This window comes from Lampris incognitus, chromosome 2, assembly GCF_029633865.1.
Source record: "Lampris incognitus isolate fLamInc1 chromosome 2, fLamInc1.hap2, whole genome shotgun sequence".
NCBI classification, from domain to species: Eukaryota; Metazoa; Chordata; class Actinopteri; order Lampriformes; family Lampridae; genus Lampris; species Lampris incognitus.
The window spans coordinates 13,263,266-13,278,105 of NC_079212.1; the positions used below are offsets into that span (position 1 = coordinate 13,263,266).

General features: G+C 45.4%; 2 protein-coding genes across 2 annotated transcripts in view; one reads left to right on the forward strand and one right to left on the reverse strand.

Moving 5' to 3' along the window:
• slc9a8 (solute carrier family 9 member 8) overlaps window positions 1–9,789 on the reverse strand; it is a 34,450-nt gene extending 24,661 nt beyond the window's left edge. Inside the window, exons 1-4 of the mRNA XM_056273939.1 lie at window positions 9,503–9,789; window positions 9,127–9,308; window positions 5,379–5,459; window positions 3,725–3,783 (exon numbers count right to left, since the gene is read on the reverse strand). Of these exons, the coding sequence (XP_056129914.1) occupies window positions 3,725–3,783; window positions 5,379–5,459; window positions 9,127–9,308; window positions 9,503–9,723 (543 nt within the window). The 5' untranslated portion in view covers window positions 9,724–9,789. The remainder of the gene's footprint in view (window positions 1–3,724; window positions 3,784–5,378; window positions 5,460–9,126; window positions 9,309–9,502) is intronic.
• A 1,186-nt stretch (window positions 9,790–10,975) lies between these two features.
• b4galt5 (UDP-Gal:betaGlcNAc beta 1,4- galactosyltransferase, polypeptide 5) overlaps window positions 10,976–14,840 on the forward strand; it is a 55,945-nt gene continuing 52,080 nt past the window's right edge. The window contains exon 1 of the mRNA XM_056274626.1: window positions 10,976–11,500. Coding sequence (XP_056130601.1) covers window positions 11,392–11,500 — 109 coding nt within the window. The 5' untranslated portion in view covers window positions 10,976–11,391. The remainder of the gene's footprint in view (window positions 11,501–14,840) is intronic.

Here is a 14,840-nt window from a genome sequence, read left to right on the forward strand (position 1 = left end):
AGCAGCATAAGTCAGGGGCTACCAGACGGTCTTACCCCCCCCCACCCACCCACCCACCCAAAAAAAAAGAAAAGAAAAAAGTAATGGGTAGTAGAACGGGTATCACGTACCATCCCTGAACCGGGGGGCCCTAAAAGTACATCTGTCGCCATCTTACAATGCTGTGATTAAAACATTCCCAAATCCTCTGAATAGCACACTGTAGTTAATAGTCACACCCATATTTGCATATGAAAGTGGTCGTTGGTTTTGGTCGTTATGCCACTGTATTGCCGGCCAAATGACTGCAATGTAATGTATTGTTTATAAGGGTGGGGATACCTGCAGTCAGTTGAGACTGAAGCGGTCCCTTAGATATGAGTGATGAAACATACCTGTCAATAAAAATTGTATCCAGATGAACTGATTCAACTGAAATCTATTGTTAGACTGCTCACGCCCATCTAGCTTCGATGCACTTTTCAGTCTATGCTGTTTATAGTGATAGAGCCTGTAGCGTATAACTCTTGACAAATGTAAATTGATGTAAATTGTCATAAAAGGCTGGGATGCTGCTTACTCCCCCACCCCCCTTATGCATTCAGACCCAAGCTCATTCAACCCTACAAGGAATGCTTCCAGGTCATCAACTTCACCTGACGTGAAGTTCTAGGGGAAGTCAAGCTAGCAGCGAAGGTGAAAGGTTGTTTATGAATATTCATCTCTGGGACAGGCAGGCAATGCATGTACCACACTGTGACATTTACAGCTGTACTCTTGTATGCATGCATGCACATTTTTCACAACCACACACAAACACACACACACACACACACACACGTACATATATATATATATATATATATATATATATATATATATATATATATATATATATATATATATATATTATATATATGTATGTGTGTGTGTGTGTGTGTGTGTGTGTGTATCTGAGCTGGGGAAATGAGCAAACATGCACAGATCTGCATGTATATACAGTTCACCATGAATTAAATACATTAAATATTCAAACATTCATAAATATAGATGCATGTAAGACAGCATTGCTCGGCATTTTACTGAAGAGAGGTTCATTTTAGGCGACCTTTCACTTCAGTTTTCCTTTCACCACAATTGTAAATGTGGTCCTAGAAAGAAGCTATTGCAGTGAAACCACCGCAGAGAAAGTCTAGAGAAACTGGGGAAAGAGATATCAAAATTGTTGATACAGAGAGATAGCAGAGAAATGGATGATACAAAAAAAGAAAAAAGCAGCGATGAACTGGATAAGAAGAAACAGAAAACGATAGAAGTCCTATGGGGAGGTTCTGACAAACAGAGCTCAAGCTAGAAAAGATGAATGCTGGCCATGAAAGCAGCACAGCTGAAAGATGGAGCGAGAACAGAAAAAAGAGAGGCCAGAAAGATGGAGAGGTCTTCTTCTCTCCGAGAACATGATCCCTTGAGGCACAGCTTTGACACACAGCAGTGACATCACCACATGGAGAAAAAAGCCCCCTGAAACCGCAATTAAAATCGCTCTCCCCTGTGTCTCTGTCTCCCAGGCATGGGAGAGATCTATTAAAAGTATGCACCGTCTCTACGGGGCTTAATACACACCACTGCAGCCACAGAGAGAAGGTGATAAGCCCACCTGAAGCAACAGAGGCCACAATGCTAACAAACAGACAAAACCACATTACCAACCGGAGCATGCTGCAGATGCAAACACATCCACCTCCACATCTCTTGCTATGCTTAACCTATAAGACAAATCACTGCTGGTTCACCAGTTTCACACTGTGCTATGCTATGGCTAAACTCTCCCTCGGTCTGCATTGGGCATATGGGAGAGATTTGGGGAGAGAATGGCCAACGAGGGGAAAGGAATGGAGACAACGAGAGCCAGAAAAATCACATTGCAGAGCTTGTGCTCCATATAGGCTGGACTGGGAGAGATTCATCAGAGATCAGGGGGTGGCTAGCGAAGCAGCATAAATAGGGAGCTGGTAAGAGACAGTGGGAAGGAAGATAGAAAGGTGCACTGATGACAGGATGCTGATATCCAGGGGCTTGTCACGGACTTGGTGGTTGGCAGGGCTGCCATGGAGCCTTGCTAGCTTAACTGAGTTAGCCGGTTTGAAATGTAGGCTAGCTGCCGGAGATAGAGCCAGCTTTAAAGATAGCTAGGGACATTAGGCTGTAGATAGTGCAGCGAGAGAGAATGAAAGAAAAAAAAAACATTTTGCATGAGAGAAAGAGATAACGTGACAGTAAGAGAAAATGGGGGGAGAGATAGATGGGGAGCTGGGGAGAAAGAAAGAAACACTGTTTTGTTGAGCAGGGAGGACAGGAGCACTCCATTAACTTCGGATGGTAAAGCGCAGACCTTAGGCTAAAAAGCACTGTATGCACATCTCAATAGGGCTTCAGTTGAAAACAGTGATGTTGACAGAATCCGAGTTTAGCCATGGGCTGTGTTACTCACTCAACAGGTTACATGGTACTCTCTGCTCTCAGAGGCGCTCTCAAAAACAAATAGGTCAGACATAATGGGTTTGCATTAAGGCTTCAGTCTTTTGAAGTCTGGCCGGGCCTTTAAACCACTTTAGTATATCAATGTGTGCGCAAAGGGGCGAATGTATATCTCTTTGGAAACATCATTATGCTCTATTCTGAGTGATTATATGCAGTGATGTAGTGATAACAGAACACGGAGCCACTCAGTATGTGGGCAGGTGAGCTAATCTGCTCTGATCATAGCTCAGATGAGTGATGGATTCAACGTTTATGCACGCACAAACTCAAGGAACACACACATACACATATGGGAAGACACGTGCACTAACAGGACTTGGGGTAATAGGGGGTAAAGAGGGGAGAAGGGCAGGGATGTGAGGCGTGGGGGTCTCTGGTTACTAGGACCAATGAGTCAGCAACACCCTGGGGCCCCCAGGCTAGGGAACAATGGGCCCCTGTGTGCAGGAGACACTGACACAACCTGCCTGCCTCCCGTTTTCTCTATCTCCCTTGTTCATTCGTTCTCCCGCTCCCTGGCAGAAAGCAAGGAATGTTAATTAAAGACTGTGAGAACCAGGAGAAAAGAGGAGGTCTCAGAGGGAAACGGGGAGAGAGGGTGAGCTATGGACAGAGAGTGTGTGACTGCGGAGAAGTGAGGGGAAAGAGACTGAGCGATGAGCTCCGTGAACAAAATAAGGGCCAAAGGATGAATAAAATGGGAAAGAATGATGAAAAAGCGAGATAAAAAGATACAGCAGAGGGACGGCAGGCATTTGTGTGTTAGGGAGAGAGAGAGAGAGGGAGAGGGAGGGAGTTCTCGGGAAAATCCAGGATAAACTGAATCATCAAAATTAACAGTCAACATCAGGAATGCGGCGGGTGTGGCTCCGTTGTTGATAGTTTGGGAACAATATCTTGTAAAACGGATTACGTTACAATGTGATTTGAGGGGCTGGATTAAATTAGGTACATTTCCACTAAGCTAAACCCGACTGTGAACTGGACATTGATGATATGTGCGTGTGCACCTGTGTGTGTGTGTGGGTGTGTTCCTTCTTTTCTTCGTGCCAAATAGTTAAGAGTCTGAAGAAAATTATCCAAGGGTCACTACGGTAAACGGTTCGCAAGAATCCTCGGCTTGGCACTGAGATGTCGACGAGCGATCCAAACCTGAGTCATAAAGCGAGCTTGGAAAAACAGCATGTTAACAATCATACTGTACCTTCCAGTTGGCAAGTTCCTGAAACTCGATGATCTTAATGAAACCTCCCATTAGGATCCCTGCAACGAACAAAGAGACACGTTTCAGCAATTAGCCAGCGACATTTTTGCCAGCAGAACTATTTTAATATCACACCGTTTTAAATGAAAATGTCAATGAAACCAACACGTGTATTATTCAACAGGGGGCACAGACCCGAGGCACGGTGTTATTTGTACGGTTAAAGCAAATGGATGCCTTGGCAATGCTTACTGTAGTTTAGGAATAGATTGGATACACCGAGTGTGTAAGAGAGCTATTGTATTAGTCATATCTTTTAAAAAGCCCCTCCGGGCCTTTCACTGAGAGGAGGGTAGCACTGTTGTTATATAGCTCAGGAGAACGCATTAATTAGAAAAGGAGAGGAAAAAAACAAAGGTGCCTAAAAGGCACCGCGAGAGACAGAGAGGGGGGGGGGGAGATATTGTAGACAGAGAGAGAGGTCGGGGGAAAATAACAGATTTAAGCAACAAATCATTGTGTAAGACCCACACATAAAGATAAGGGGAAAAGAAAATCAAGTAGAGGAAGTAAAAGAATGAAAGGATGACAGGAGGGGAAGAGAGGGGGAAGGAAGAGTATTCTGTAATGATTTGTGGGCAGGGTGTTATCTCTAGTTGGCAAAGAGCCGAGCTCTGTCCGGAACGTGTCATACATACAGGGTATAGAAGAGGAAGGAAAATGGTCTGCAAGGCCAAGATAGATGTGGGTTAGTGAGTTTAAGTAAGCATAAAGCCACTTTATTTATTTTGTCATTGTACGCTTGTTTGGTTACAGTCAAATGTGTTCTCTGCATTTAACCCATGCTACTGTATAGCAGCAGTGGGCAGCTGCAGCGCCCGGGGACCAACTCCAGTTCTTCTTTCCACTGCCTTGCTCAGGGGCACAGACAGGACATATTATCCCTAACATGCATGTCTTTTTGATGGCGGGAGGAAACCGGAGCACCCGGAAGAAACCAACGCAGACACGGGGAGAACATGCAAACTCCACACAGAACGGACCTGGGACAGCCTGGGGTTCGAACCCAGGACCTTCTTGCTGTGAGGCAACAGTGCTGACCACTGGGCCACCGTGCCGCCCCTTTTTTCTTTTCTTTTTTTCTTTCTTTAAAAAAAAAATGTAATGAGTGTGTGACGAGCGAGGCCCTTTGGGACATTACAGGGACAAAATTTGACCCAAAGTGACCCTGCAAAAAGAACATGGGTTTACCTCCAGGGAAAAAAAAGAACCCATTAAAAAAAAAAAATCCTTTTCCACCATAATGCCCCGCCGCATTTCATGTGAGGCTCCCACCACGTTCGCTCTACTTGTACTTGACTCTCACAGGCACACCTATATATAACGCACTAGGTTGAATCACAGGCCATACTATGACATCGTCAGGATCTAAATATGGATGTTTACTACAAGGCTGGATTTACGCACCAATTCAGTGACCGTAGTTATTCGGTGTGACACACTTTCGAATAAAGACTTGTGGAAAGAAGTGCGAACAGCTTGCTGGACAGCAGGACGTACAGGCGTGATTAAAACCATAAACACACTCAATAAGCCAATGACTGCAAATCAGCCTTGCATTTCTTAAAAACCATGTTAACAGAGTCATACTTACCTAAGGACACAACAGCCACACTCTCTGGAAGGAAATGCAGCTTGAACTTAATAAGCAGATGCACCAATATGATGCAAATACCTGGGAGGGAACAAATAATACAGGATGACAAATACTATCAACAGGAACAACCACATCCCGGCCGGCGGCACCCCAGCTTACTGTCAGCTCATGTCATCTAGTGTTAAACGGACACCAGATCACAATGTCTTATCTCTGTCTGTTATCTGGTATTACAGAGTGGACAGGTGAGAGCAAGAAAAAAGCAAAAGTTCTACAGCACTAATCTAATTTCTTGTCATGTCAGAGCTAAATAAGACATTTATTACTTTCAATATGAAAACAAAATCATATAGAAAGACCTCATACAAAATTAGTTCAATGACTTTAAAAAGTTTCAGTTTGCTGAAATCTGTAGGTTCTGCTGAAAGGGAGAATAATTATCTACAGTCAATATTTGAGTTTTGTTTTTTTTAATTTATTTTGAGATACTACTTTATTGGTCCCCGTGGGGGCGGCACGGTGGCGCAGTGGTTAGCGTGGTCGCCTCACAGCAAGAAGGTTCTGGGTTCGAGCCCCGGAGTAGTCCAACCTTGGTGGATCATCCCGGGTCGTCCTCTGTGTGGAGTTTGCATGTTCTCCCTGTGTCTGCGTGGGTTTCCTCCGGGGGCTCCGGTTTCCTCCCACAGTCCAAAGACATGTAGGTCAGGTCAATTGGCCGTACTAAATTGTCCCTAGGAATGAATGTGTGTGTGCGCGCGCACATGCATGCGCCCTGTGATGGCCTGGCAGGCTGTCTGGGGTGTCTCCCCGCCTGCCGCCCATTGACTGCTGGAATAGGCTCCAGCATCCCCGTGACCCTGAGAGCAGGATAAGCGGTTAAGATAATGGATGGATGGTCCCCATGGGGAAATCGCACTCCGCATTTAACCCATCCTAGCTGTGTGACTAGGAGCAGTGGGCAGCCACCGCGCAGCACCGGGGACCAACTCCTTTTCGTCTTGCCACGCCTCAGTCAGGGGCACAAACAGGAGTATAACCCTAACATGCATGTCTTTTTGAGACATAGACAGGCCTCTCCAATGAAATGTATCAACCAAAGCTGAAATCTTAGGCACATGTAAAACAATAATACATTTCATGGCAACCCTTTACTGGCTGACTGTGAGTTAGGCTGGTCAACCTATACATGATTAATGCCACTCCCTCGGCCTAAACCCTTAGAGCGTTAAGTGTGTGACTTAACCTTCAGAGCACTAAAGTGCATAATAGCCACTTTGTGACTCTCAGGATGAGCTCTCACATCTTCAACATTGGCCTCTCATGTCTTAACGTGTAGCCACATCCTTTTCTTCACCCACATCTATTCTTCAACCATAAAGACAGTATTACAGTACGGACATAAATGAAGATGTGGCTCAAAATGTTTGTTCAGAAGGCTTGTGTTAGTGCCAGTGTTAGTGCCGGTCTTACTGGTGGTATTAATGCAAGTGCAGGACAACATCTTTATATAACAATGGAGATGCTTTTCTGGGTGACCACACGCAGAACTACCCAACTGAGCATTCCCAGAATTGATAATAAAAAACAGAATTGGTTTGACACACTTCAACTGTATGTTAAAGTTTTGGAAATTATTGCCTTTCATATTCTGTGCTCCACAAAATATATTTCCCTTTTGAGATGCATTTACCTCCATCACATAATCTCGCTTCTGTCATCATTTCGCTTATCATGTGTTACTTCAAGTTGGGGCGGATCACTTTTAAATAACTGACAGTTTGAGAGATTCACTGGTCCCGGTACGGTAGGTGGCGGTATGCACCTTAAAGTTGGTATAACAAGCCATAAAAAAACACAAAGAAGAAGAGGACAATCCACTGGTCTGCTGTCTTTTACATGTTTGTACACTGTGGGAACGTAAAGCCCTCTAAAACTACAGCTATGATTTTAGGCTATGTAAATAAACTTGACAGTTTTAGCTAACAACTATAACTCAAACTTTTCACTTATAATATGCCTGGGCAATAAAACCTTTGGTCAAACCTAAACATGGACCCCTGAATGCTAAGGCATGCTTCAGCATAGCTACACATCAATGTCTATGCAAAGTGGTGCAGAGAAGAAGCTATTGGGCGACCATGGCTCATAAAGGCTTGCAGTGATGCAGATGTATACATCTGCAAAATCTCAACAGCACATTGGCTGTGTGCACTGGGCTGTGTGCATAAATGATGCTCACTGGTGAAGCAGGGAAGGCCAACTTGCTAGCATGACATCACACAAAACCATACAGTAGCAGGGGAAAGGAGCCAAGACTATCCAGAACCCCTACTCTTCACTTTTGTGCACTTTTAAAGAATGTTGCTCCCTTCAGTTTCAATGCATAGCACTCACTGTCAAATTCACTGACAGAATATAATGTCCCCAGGCCAGCTCGACAATTGTTTCTCTTACTGGTTTGTTGATATAACCATACACCATGCCCCAACCCAGGTTCAACATATTGCAGCCACAGCCCTATGGTGGATTTTTTGTTTGGTTTTGTTTTTTGGGTTTTTTTTTTTGCTGCCTTGTGCCTTAAACTCTCTTATGTTAACCTGTTTCTGTACATTTCTATTAGTCCTGATTATGAAGCATTTTGTAACTTCCCAGAAAAATTAAACCAGTTCATCTAGACGCAACATTTAGGAACCCATTAAACTTTGTGTCCACATGAACTGATTTAACGTTCTGGGAATTCTTTAGCTTGATTATTGAGCACGCATCAAGACATTTCCTAACTTTGCTTTTAAAAAGTGTGATACAGACAAATCATCCATCCATCCATTATCCGAACTGCTTATCCTGCTCTCAGGGTCGCGGGGATGCTAGAGCCTATCCCATTGGGTGGCAGGTGGGGAGACACCCTGGACAGGCCGCCAGGCCATCACACAAGGCCCACACATGGCCCACACACACACATTCATACCTAGGGGCAATTTAGTACAGCCAATTCACCTGACCTACATGTCTTTGGACTGTGGGAGGAAACCAGAGCACCCGGAAGAAACCCACGCAGACACGGGGAGAACATGCAAACTCCACACAGAGGACGAGCCCCAAGGTTGGACTAGCCCGGGGCTCAAACCCAGAACCTTCTTGCTGTGAGACGACCGCACTACAGATAAATCAAAGCAACAAAAACAATAACAATAGGTCTGTGAATGTTCTCATTCATCCAGGTCATGGCTATCCAAAGGAGTTGAATCAAGTGCAACTGGACTTGGTATATATCCGTGAAGACGTTTCGCCTCTCATCCAAGAGGCTTCCTCAGTTCGTGCCTTTCTGACTAGACCAAGCTAGTCTGACTGGCTGGTGATGAGACTCAGAATTTATCCTCTTTGGAGTCGTTGTCAGAGCTATTGATGCCCATGGCTCTTTGCGTTCTGATGTTTACCAACGCCCGTCGCTAACAGAGCCATAGCTATGAGTGGCTCTTTTGTGTACCGATGTCACCAGCCAGTCAGACTAGCTTGGTCTAGTCAGAAAGGCACGAACTGAGGAAGCCTCTTGGATGAGAGGCGAAACGTCTTCACGGATATATACCAAGTCCAGTTGCACTTGATTCAACTCCTTTGAATAACAATAGGCTCATTCACTAGATCTCAAGAATGTATGCAGAAATAAGAGGTAAGCAGAAAGGAAGAGGGTGAGCAGAGTTATGCAGAGACAGAAATAAGTGAAAGAACTTGCGAGACTACCAACCAATAACCAGCAAGCTAAAGAATATGGTCATTCCACTGGACTGCTCCTCCTCCTGGGCCTTGACCCCTGTCTGCACAGGTAAGATGGGTTTAAGGGTTGGAGGAGCCGGGGTGGTAGGCTTGGCGGCCGGGGTCGTAGAATGGAGGGTGTCATTGCTGGAATTGTCAGTATCATTGGACTTGCTGTAGGGGGGGGGGTGAGGCATAATGAACAGACAATGTTATAGTAAAGAATTCAAGGATCAGTCAAGAAAATGTTTACAAAAAGCGCGAGTTCCATCTACATGTTGGATGGCAATAGCCTTGCATGTTTAGACAGACAGGAAAGGACAGACAGAGATAGCATTTTTTTAAAATAATAATAATAATGCGTAAACCTGACAGGCTGCCGCTTATCGCTGAGCTCCTGGTTTAAACGGTGTGCGTTTCCGTGTTCTGCAGATGCTTGTTGGTTATTAACAGAAGTACTCTTGCGTCCCACATCAACCTCCCTTTCATTGCGATCCAACGAGTCGCCTCCCTCGCCTTGCCTCGACACGCACACATTGACAGCTAACAGTAAAACTATCGCGAAGACTCTGCGGCCGACAGTTTTCATCCTTCAAACACCAGTTTAAACACAAATACAACACATTCTAACTGAAAATATCAGCGGTTCCATGTCGACGGCTCCATGTCACGCTTCCTGTACACGTCACAGTTCCGATTCCTTGTTCCTGGTTTCGCCGGAAGTTGTAGTCTTTGCGTTTCATCGCGTTTACTCTTTGAATTAAAACAAGCAAACAACCTAACACGATGGCACCCAAAAGCTTCCGTAATTGCGTATTTTATTTGTCACGGTGTAATGGGATTTTGGTTGGAGTGGGTGAAAGTGTGCACGTTAGTGGCGCAACGTAACGCAGTCAAACTCACATTCCCACAAGCCATTGCCGCTGGCTCGCTTGCGCCTGCGTACTGGGTGATGTAGTTTCGAGGGCGAGCACGGTGGAGGAAACAACGTCGGGTTGAAATGAAATACGCCGGATTGAAACGTAGATCACTTTTTTTTCGAGGGAAAAAATGATCAGTATTGATGGGATACTGAGGCTGAACGAGTAAAATATATGCTGGGAACTGTGGGGAAATGTGCAAGAGATACACACCACGTTGTAGTCACATCAGCGTTGTCTGCCTCTGTCTTGTCTGTTGATCTGTCTAAAACACCGCCTTACTCGCTGTACTGCTGCATCGCTATAGCACATGGTACACAAAGAGCACGGCCGAATCCATTTCCCTGGTAGCGGAGCCATATGATGCCAGCCTTGAACGATACTTTTGAGGTTTTTGTGTGTGTGTGTGTTTTTACCAAAGCTATGCGACGTTAAACTTTCATCGACCACAGCACCGCACCTCGAGACAATGTTCTGAGCGTCGACACTCAATGATTTTAGTTCAGATTCAAGTCAGTTCAGTTCACATCAAATCAAATCATCTCCCTTCAGTTTAAGACACTGGTTCCGTCATTGCTCAAAGTACAAATGCAACGGACAACGAAACAACAGCGTACTGTACGAGTGCAAAAAGTGCAAATGTTGGTAAGTGAGGGGGGGGAATATGCAAGGGCGCATTATGTACTATTAATGCTTAATGATGTTTATGTTTATGCACTTAAAGAAAGCGCTTTGTCAATGAGACAGTATTAGCTTGGGGAGGGGAGGGGAGGAGAGCAGGGGGGGGGTCAACCCGCCGTAGCAAAGAGGATTGGAGACATGCCCTATGTTCGCCACTTTACAACGCCCACCTTAGGTACTGCCAAGTTTGCAGAGGGAGAGCTCCATCCATTCATATCAGCGGCGGGCACGCGCAGCAGCGATCGCAATTCCATCAGCGTCGGTACCGCGAGGAAAATGACGAGCGTGCGCTGAGGCACATTTGCGCCAGTTTCAGCTGCATTTTCGCAGTTGGCTCCATCGGAGACGTTGGGACGTATCCTCGACCGAAATCCTCGACCATATCGGAAACGATCGTCGGGATTCCTCTCCGTGCCCGATTTGCCGCTCTGAAAGAGGCGGACTTCCTACTCGCTTGGCCGCCCTCGCCCGTTGCCGCAGACCGACCGACCGACCGACCGCTCCGCTCCGTACGGCCGATCGAGATTTCTGCCCCAGAGACCCACGTTTCAACGGGGCACGTCTGGGAAGCCCCGACCCTCATCCGGAACTGCCCCCGCTGTTTGTCTGTATCGCGCATTAAAGCCAAGCCGTCCCAGTGGTTCGTCTCTGCCTGTATGATGCCGACACATTTGCGATTCCGAAGAAGGTCATTCCTTGGGCTTTTATTCCTGTTCTCGCTGTCCACCTCCGCGCTGTATTTCATCTATTCAGCCCCCGGTATCGGTAAGTGACTCGCGTCGATGTTATAAATGTACGGCGTATCCGTCATTTATCGGGAGGGAGGTTGTTTGGCCATGTGTGACAGCTCGCCTTTGCTGTGTGTGGGGAGGGTTTGACAGAAGCCATGCGTCTTTGAGCCTTGATCTCGCGCAGCCAGCCAGCCAGTCGGTGGTTTGGAGGTGACTGGATGCTGCGACTTATACTTGGCATGTAATGCCCGGCGCATACCTGAATATTAATGGCGAAAGGCATGATTGTTGTGGCCGTGGTGACGTTTGTGGTGATTGGTATGGGTTTGTGGTAACGACTGGGGGCCGCAGTCAGTGGGACGACTCGCCTTGGTTAATTGGGTTATTTTGGCACCACACACACACAGACATCAAAGTTTAGCACCTGACCAATGCGCCCAAGCTCGGCTGAATGTCAGCACGACGGGAGACGTTAGGAGTTGCTGGACACACATTGTTTGTGGCCTTTTTTGTTGTTGTTGTGGAAAACAACCCGCTTGTCCGGAGCCTGGTCAATGTGGAAAGGGTGGCAGAGCAAAATAAGTAATTGCTATGAACATTCCTGTCATCTTTACTGTGTTTGCTGACCAGCCCGCTCCCTTGGACCATGGAACCATCATTCCTTGCCTTGAAAAGTCATGTGTAATTCTGGAGTATCCCATGTCCTGGATTGCTCCTAAATCATTTATGTACTGCTTCATCTCCTCCCGGCTCTTTCGCAGTCTTCGCTGTTTCAGGCCGGGTCTCTCTCTTGTCTTTTCCTCTCTTATTCTCTGTCTGTCTGTCTGTCTTTAAGATAGCACATGTATTGGTGCAGTGTTCTCAAACCTGCAGGCCCGTTCTCTTGAAGGTCTGATAACTAAGGGCATGGTCCACTTATCCTATTGCTCTCTGTCACTGGACCTATGGTGTTTGTTATTTTTGTCCTTATTGCCCATGTGATGCTCAAACATCATTCACTTTATTGCAGTCATATGGGCACAGCTTATCTTGTTATCAGGACTTGTCGTAAAGGGAGGACTTTTACCTGACTCTGTCCTTGACTTTGTGCCAACCAAATGTGTCATAATTTTCCATTAAAGCAGGTCGCTGGGGATCTTATAATGGAGGTATTTCTAGATCACCGGCTATGCCGTTTGAAGCCGCTCGCAGTAATTACGTTTTGAAGAAATGTGAGGTGGCAGGTAGCACTTTCTAACTGGGACCTTTTTTTTCTATTTATCATTCAGGTCAGGATGTTGCTCTTGAGCCACTCTTGGATGGATATCCTGTTGTGCTCGCTGAGCAAGCATGATGGTTGAACTTGGACTTCCCAAGAAGTGTGCTTTATTTCAAACTGTCCTAGTAATTAGAATGGACAGTGACCATTATTTACCAGAATGGACTGACATAATACATTTCTGCAAAATACAGAAGGTCTTTTGTGCTGCAGTCATCAGAAAGCAAGCCAAAAACATTTTCAAAAATTGAACAAAAACAATAGGCGTCAGAGTGCCGAGGATTTTCAAGGAATATTTGATGCCAAACAAGAAAGACAAGTACAAGTTATAGTCTCAAAGTGGGCTACTAGGAAAGGACTCAGTGAGTGAAAGATTGTTTCAGTCGCACGTGTAGACTCACTAAAACACGAAAGAGGAACCTTGTTCCTCTTGGTGATCAAAATGGGTATTGATCCACTCATGCGTTTTACCTGCTCCGGCTGACTTAATCAATAGCTGAGTCAATTCTCATATGGAGGACACATAAACTGACAGGAATAGCCTGTGAAGGTCCTGCTAGAAGCAGGCAATGATTCCTCCAAATGCAGAGTAAATAAATCCTTTTACAATCAGGTACAACTCCTTAAAAGATAATAATTTGCATCGTTCACATGCTTACTTTTTTCTTCCAGCGTTATTGATGGTGTCTGTTTACTGATAGAAAGCGGTGTTCTGCCGTAGCGTCCTGGGTATGTAGTGTAGGGCTTTAATGGCCACATGACTTACAGGGAGTCCATTCAGAAATGGAACAAGGACCAGTAGCACCAGTCCATTAATTATAGATGGTTAACAAGAGCAAGCTGCCTCTGCTGCTGCCATTGCTAAGAGCTACAGTTTAGCCTTCCACAGTTGGGGGTGCCTTTTGGTGTTCATATCTATCAGCCAGTGTCAGGGGAAGATTTGGAAGAAAGGGTGAAGGTGGGAGGTGAGAGAAAGTGTGGGCGGATTTCGGGGAATGTCAGGGGAGGTGTTGCTAAAAGACGTTGCTGTGGGGAAATGTTAGGGGTGACAGTGAAAGGACAGATGGGTGGAAAATGATTCGGTAAAAAGAGAGGATGACGCAGTATTTAAGATATAATTTGGCAGAGGAAAAAAGGGGAAACAGTCATTATTGATACAGGAGGAGAAATGGAGAGGGTGTGATACAAGACATTTCCCGTTCTGCCGGCTTGCACAGTGGGAATCCTATCCAGAACATCTAAGTGGGACTTCCCGTGATGCCCTGATGGACTCGACACAGAATGCCCCAATTGTCAAGGCTTACTCCATTTCTCTCTCCCTCTGACACACATACCTTTTCTCTCTCTCACTCTCATTCCTCTTTCTTTCTCTTGTACCCCCTCCATCCTGCTCAATGCACACATACATATGAGGTCAGCATCTCTGTTACCCCCTGAGCATGGATGCTGAATGAAGGCTGGGGATGAAGGCCACAGCTGGGCCTGATTGCAGCAGTTTTATTTAATTAAAACATGAGAGGATCCCACCGGAGCGAAAGCAAGGGAAGGCACAGACCCTATTTATAGGAACACACAGAGATACATATATATATACATACACACTACACACACACACACACACAAACACACACCAGGAGAGCTAAGGGAGACGAGATGCCAGGTGCTTCCCTTTGTCTCATGAGATCAAGATCATCTACTTGTCTGTGAGGCTATATCTGTGTAGTAGGTTTTATGTACATCTCTCTGATTATATGCTGTAATTATTACTGTAGTGAGTTAATACTATCATTTGTGCCCATTTTTTTTCTAGTTGCAGCCTGCAAATACCGTTTCCATACAGGTATTACAGCTAGTGCAGTGTCAGTGCCATCACTGACATGCATTCAGGTGTAGGGCAAGTGTAATTTCATGCTACACTTAATTCCTTACCGAAGAGGCAGTCAAATATGATCATTTTTTGCTTTGCTTCTGATTTTAGTGGCTCTGTGTAAATGCATGGAAATGTGTTGTGTAGATGGTTACAGAATGGCATTACTTTACATTTTAGATTATAGCTTGTGAAACACTTGAGTTTAAAGAAGAGGCAATGAGTAAGAATTTCTATCAAGACCAAATA